Source organism: Solanum pennellii, chromosome 3 (assembly GCF_001406875.1).
Source record: "Solanum pennellii chromosome 3, SPENNV200".
Lineage (NCBI taxonomy): Eukaryota > Viridiplantae > Streptophyta > Magnoliopsida > Solanales > Solanaceae > Solanum > Solanum pennellii.
In genome coordinates this window covers 61,132,442-61,138,668 of record NC_028639.1, presented here as the reverse complement: position 1 = coordinate 61,138,668, position 6,227 = coordinate 61,132,442, and the positions used below count along the sequence as shown (strand labels likewise).

General features: G+C 36.5%; 1 protein-coding gene across 2 annotated transcripts; it reads left to right on the top strand.

Annotated features, from left to right (window-relative positions):
- The first annotated feature begins 1,551 nt into the window (after positions 1–1,551).
- On the top strand, positions 1,552–5,999 carry LOC114076433. Of its 2 annotated transcripts, none has more exons than XR_003577355.1 (2): positions 1,552–2,263; positions 5,647–5,999. XR_003577355.1 is itself a non-coding variant. In XM_027915453.1 (2 exons), the coding sequence occupies exons 1-2, from the start codon at positions 4,395–4,397 to the stop codon at positions 5,841–5,843; spliced, it is 468 nt and encodes a 155-aa protein (XP_027771254.1). In that variant the 5' UTR covers positions 2,273–4,394; the 3' UTR covers positions 5,844–5,999. The 2 variants fall into 2 exon arrangements, 1 of the variants encoding a protein (XP_027771254.1); XM_027915453.1 differs by lacking the exon at positions 1,552–2,263 and adding an exon at positions 2,273–4,665.
- Positions 6,000–6,227: the final 228 nt, after the last annotated feature.

Here is a 6,227-nt window from a genome sequence, read left to right as displayed (position 1 = left end):
TTGAAAGGCTATACAGATTCTGATATGGCAGGTGACCTTGATAACAGAAAATCCACTACTGGATATTTGTTTACTTTTTCAGGGGGAGCTATATCATGGCAGTCAAAGTTGCAGAAATGTGTTGCACTATCTACAACTGAAGCTGAGTATATTGCGGCTACTGAAGCCGGCAAGGAGATGATATGGCTAAAGCGATTTCTTCAAGAGCTTGGTTTGAATCAGATGGAGTATATTGTCTATTGTGACAGCCAGAGTGCAATAGACTTGAGCAAGAACTCCATGTACCATGCAAGAACAAAACACATTGACGTCAGATATCATTGGATTCGTGAGAAAGTGGAGAATGAATCATTTCACGTCAAAAAGATTCACACAAGTGAAAATCCTGCAGATATGCTGACCAAGATGATACCGAAAGACAAGTTCGAGTTATGCAAAGAACTTGTGGGTATGAGCTCTCTCTAAAGAAGTTGAAGATACCTTCTTCCAGTAAATGGGACTGGAGGGGGAGATTTGTTGAATCCATCCCATTGTTTTAGTCAACTTTAGCTATTCAATTGGTACAAGCAATTGTTAAAAAGGAATAGTAATTGGAGTTGAAAAGAAAAGATTTGGTAGTTGGCAAATTGGTAAGATTTGCAACCATTTTTGACTTTGCTATATTTACCTATGTCATTAGTGACATAAGCATGGTTTTATCCTTCTATAAATAGAGCATTCTTGCTCATTTGTAGAACACACCAAGTTAGAGAGAAAAACCATTTTGAGAGCAAAGTGAGGTATTCCATAGACTATACAAGAAAATAGTCTGTGAAGAAAAATAGAGTGTGAGCGATATTTTAGTAAGACGGAAACCAAAAGAGTGTTGTTCCTTTTGAGTGTGTAGTAGTCACTTTGAGTATTGTATTCGTGACTACACAGTGTAAAATTCCTTACTATAGTAATATCAATTGCTCCTCTTAGTCCGTGGTTTTTTCCCTTACTCAGAAGGGTTTCCACGTAAAATTCTTGGTGTCGTTATTTTCCCATTTTATTTCCATTACTTTTACCATATATACTTTTGTGCTTGTCCGCGTTTTCCCAACATCCACCACATTCCACTTTGAATAGAATGAGGAATATTCCATCAACTCGCTTTGTCAAAAGAAGCAGACAGTAATTACATATGAAAATCTGAACTTGCAAAACTAACGAAAGAATCTTGGAAGATTACACTTCAAATAAGACACAATTGGTAGGCCTCCAGGAATAGGTTTGTTATGTGTAGAGTCAATGACAAGATGAGACTGTGGATCAGATATAAATTGGGGGAATATGTTCCAAATTTTCCATTCAGTATACTTTTTAACCATTAAAAAAATATTTAACTCAAACATAATTTTTAGGCATTATACATAAATATGACTTTTAACTTGACTTTAAATTATATTTATATCTTTTAATTTTGGGTGTACACAAATAGACACTCAAACATGTATATATAAAATCAAGTCAAATTAAAGGATACATTTATGTATTATGCCTAATTTTTAAAAAGATAAAACAGTGAACTTGTTTATACAAGGGAAGCCAAAATTAATAAATAATTCAACTTTCAAATATCACAATCTCGACCAATTTTTTTTTTAGAAATCTCGCAAATCCTTGCATATCAAACCCTTAAATCGCTTCATTTGATTTTCTCAAATTAATGTTTACCTAGAATCTTCAATCATTTTTTACGAACCCAATGTAACATTAACCATTTTAGTTATTTGATCCAAGAAAGAAACCCCACCCCCTCCTAAAATGAAACCCTTAAGTTGGTTCATGTGATCATTGCAAGATTTATGGTCATACAATTGTAAATTGTCATCAACTCATATGATATCCAGAAAATTTTAAGGAGAAGAGGAAGCCCCTGGCTAATCATGCCCTGTATGCTACTAGAGCTCATCAGTCTTATTCACATGGTACTCAGGTGGATATTGGACTCCGTACATGCGGACTAATGAGCCTCAACCTCTTTGCTATGAATATTCAGGGATCCAAGGCAAATCAATGGAACATGGAGTTGGACATGGTGGAAAGCAATATACTGGATTTTATATGTCCAATAACTCATGGTGAGGAATCTCTAGGAGGTGGTAGAGGAAAGGATCATATGCAACAACATGAACTGGAAACTTATGCGGATATCATTGTTTCTCTATCCCCTCATCAATCTGCACAGGTTGAAACGATATTTCCTAAAAGCACCCATCACCATCAGCTAACATGACAGGTAATTCTTATAATTGTACATGATTGGATAGTAGACACAGGGACAACTAATCACATGGTTTTTCATCATAGCTTGTTGTATGATATTAATAGTTGTAATGAAATTGGAGGTGTACATTTACCTGATGGAAGCAAACTCCCAATATTGCACATTGGTAGTTGTAGGCTAGACCAAGGGATGATAAAAAATATGCTATGTGTTCCAGGTTTTAAACTAAATTTACTATCTGTAGCCAAGCTGACCAAAGAACTAAATTGTGTGTTGAAATTCTATCCTGATTTTTATTTAATGCATGACCTTCACACTGGGTAGATAGGTGAAGGGGATTGGTAAGATGCTAAATGGTCTATATCACTTGAAGTATGGGTTTCATCATTCAATGGTAGCTTGCAGTATAATTCTGGACACTGACATATGGCACTAGAGGTTAGGTGATCTTCCGCATAAAGTCTTGGCTCAGATGCAGTTGACTAAGAGATCCAAACATGTTGTTTGTCAAATTTGTGCTATAGCTAAACCGACTAGGATTCCTTTCCCTCATAGTACTAGTAAAGGAAATAAAATGTTTGATTTAGTTCATGGAGATGTATGGGGACCTTATAAGGTACCTACATGTAATGGACATAGATTCTTCTTTACCTTAAAGGATGATCACACCAGAATGATTTGGATTTACTTGTTGAAGTTCAAAAGTGATGTTCCCCTTGTATTGAAAGATTTTCCATAACTTGTTAAGAATCAACTTAAGACTAATGTCAAAATTTTCAGAACTGACAATGAGACTGAAATTTTCTATTCTACTTGCAAAGTTTTGTTCAGTAATACATGTATTGTTCATTAAAGTTCTTATCCTTACACAACTCAACAAAATGGTATGTTGAAAAGAAGGCACAGGCAAATTCCAGAGGTTATCATGTTCCAAGGTTCTATTCCAATCAGATTTTGGGCCAAGTGTGTCGAAAGTGTTGTTTATCTCATTAACAAAATCCCTACTAGTGCACTAGGAGGGAAGTCTCCCCTTGAGGTTTTCCTGGGAAGGAGACCTAATTTGCAACATCTTAGAGTATTGGCTTATTTGTGTTATGCCACTGTTAGTTCTCCCACAAGAGATAAGATTGGTGTGAGAGCAGTTAAATCAGTTCACATGGTTTATTCCACTACTTAAAATGGTTACATACTTTTTTATCTAGTTACCAGGTCATTCTTTATCAATATAGATGTACATTTTGAGGAAAGTATATTTCCTTTCTCTTCTATCCCTTCCCTGAATATTAATCATCTCAAGATGCCCTAATATGGTGAGTGTATGATTGATTCAGATCCTTTTGTAGTGATTAGTGGTGAGCATATAGAGGTTAGTGGTTAACCTACAGAGATACTCAATAGTGAGTCTGCAAAGGTGCTTATGGATAATTCTCATCACTCCCATTTGGATGTCCCTAACTCACTTTCTCCCTTAGTTATAGAAGTAGTTACTCAACGTAATCAGCCAGAAATTAGTGCACCCATAAGTTCCAACAGAGTGGTGAAACCTCCCACCTGGTTGCAAGATTTTGTCCACAAACCAGCCTAGGGCCCCAATTCTTGTCAGTATTCCATGTCCAATTTTATGTCGTATGAAAACTTATCTGATCCCAATCTCCATGTTTTATGCAATATATCCACCATCAAAACCTAGGTATTATGAAGAGGCCATACACCATCTTGAATGCACTACTGCTATGGATCAAGAGCTCGAAGCATTCGCTGACAATAAGACATGATCTCTAACACCTCTGCCTTTTGGGAAGAGAGTCATAGGATGTAAGTGGGTCTTTAAGGTCAAGTACAATGCTCAGGGTCATGTTGATAGGTAAAAGGCTCGTTTGGTTGCCAAAGGTTACACTCAACAAGAGGGTTTAGACTACTAAGAAACCTTCTCACCTGTGGTGAAGATGATTATTGTTAAAGTTGTTCTTACTATGGCTGCAATGAAGGGTTGGAAGCGACATCAGATGAATGCTTCTAATGCATTTTTGTAAGATCTCCTAGAAGAAGTATACATGATCCCCCTCTTGATATTTTGAAGCAGGGGGAGTCTTCTCTTGTACGTACATTGGACAAATATCTTTATGGTCTCAAACAAGCCTCTATGCAATGGAATCTAAAGCTTACTGAGGCTCTTATTGCATCAGGTTTTAATCAAAGTGTTCATGATTATTCATTTTTTACCAAGACTGTTGGTGCTCACATTGTTTTGATTTTGATTTATGTGGATGATCTGATCATCACTGATTCTTTTTCATTCCGTACTGAGGAAGCCAAATCTCTCCTCCGTCCTCATTTCAAAATCAATGACCAAGGCCATGAAGGGGATACAAATGATGAATTACTTGCAGATCCAAGAAGCTGTCAAAAGTCAGGTAGGCAAGCTACTGTATTTGGAAATGACTAGACCAGACATTAACTTTACCATACAGAACCTGAGCCAGTTCATGCACAATCCCAAGAAGTCTCACATGGAGGCAACTTTTATAGTGGTAAGATACTTGAAGAATGTTAAGACTTGGAATCCTAGTGTCATCAGAAGACTCAACACAGCTATATGCTAATTAGGAAACCTGTCATATGAGCAGATGGTCATTTAGTGGATTTATAGTGAAGCTGGAAAAGTCAGTGATCTCTTGGAATTCTAAGAAGCATTCTCAAGAAACTCAACAGAAGTTGAATATAGAAGTATGGCAAATACACTTACAGAAACCGTATGGACAATAGGGTTTTTTGAATAAGTAGGGTTGGGTTTGAAATTACAACTTCCTGTGACAATATACTGTGATAATAAGGCAGAGGCCTTGCAGATTTCAACAAACCCTGTATATAATGAAAGGACCAAATATGTAGAGATTGATTATCACTTTACCAGAGAAAAAATACAAGAGGTCTAGGTGCATACTGAACATGTTAACAGTACACTACAAAACACCAACATTATAGAAAAGAGCTTGGGGAAGACACAACATGAGTTTCTATTGGGCAACTGGGAATGTTCAACTATTTACATTACACAGTTTGAGGGGAGTGTTGAAGGAATCACGTGAGTAACACGTGTGTACAATCGTCCATTAGTTAGTTATTAATAGTAGTCAGTTAGCTTATATATTAGCATTATTTAATCATTGTTAAATATAAATATAGAGACACTAATGGAAATTGGATAGCAGGATACATGGGGAACATACATATTGCAAACAACATCAAAGCAAAACTAACAATTCTTATGCAAGGACTCCAAATGGTGCTAACAAGAGGACTACTGTCCATAGAAATCAATGTAGAGTGCAAGGAACTCATCACCCTTACTGAAAATGATTACCCTTCTTATACAAATGTGTTTTTGACTGCAGGGATCTTCTATGCCGGCTGGGAAACCCCCAAATTCTCTACACCTTTAGGGGAAGCAAGCAGGGTGGTAGATGCTCTAGCAAGGGAGGGATCGAAGACTAATCAAGATAACACTCTATTTTTCTTGGAAGTTCCACCGGTGTTTATCCTCGAGAAGTTGGAGGTAGACAAAGGAAGAACTCTTTTTGTAAGAAGATGAAGGCCATCTTCCATATCTACTAATTGTATTAACTATACCCCTTTTCTAATCCCCCCTTCCCCCCTTAAAATACTAGCAGGCAAGCAGCAGTGCTTGATCTCCCATGTAATGATGCATATTAACTATTAATATAAGTATCTCTTTTTACACACACAAAAAAAACAATCAGGTCAGATCGTTACATTTACAATATATGATTGTATATTTACATAAAAAAAGAAAAATAATTCTTTTTTGTAACAACTTAAAAGAAAGAACATATTTATTTTTATTTATGGTGGAGGAGGTAGTGATTACAATGACAGTGATGGAGGAAGCAACAATTTTTCATGTGTCGAGGTGCATGTTTACTAAGGTGTGTCTGTTAAGGCTCCCCCCCCCCCC

Excerpts from the sequence above, each read along its gene's own strand:
- LOC114076433 (XM_027915453.1), top strand. The coding sequence starts at position 4,395 with ATGCAATGGAATCTAAAGCTTACTGAGGCTCTTATTGCATCAGGTTTT. Across the intron at positions 4,666-5,646 it reads AAGAAGCTGTCAAAAGTCAG|GGATCTTCTATGCCGGCTGG; the intron begins GTAGGCAAGCTA and ends TTTTGACTGCAG.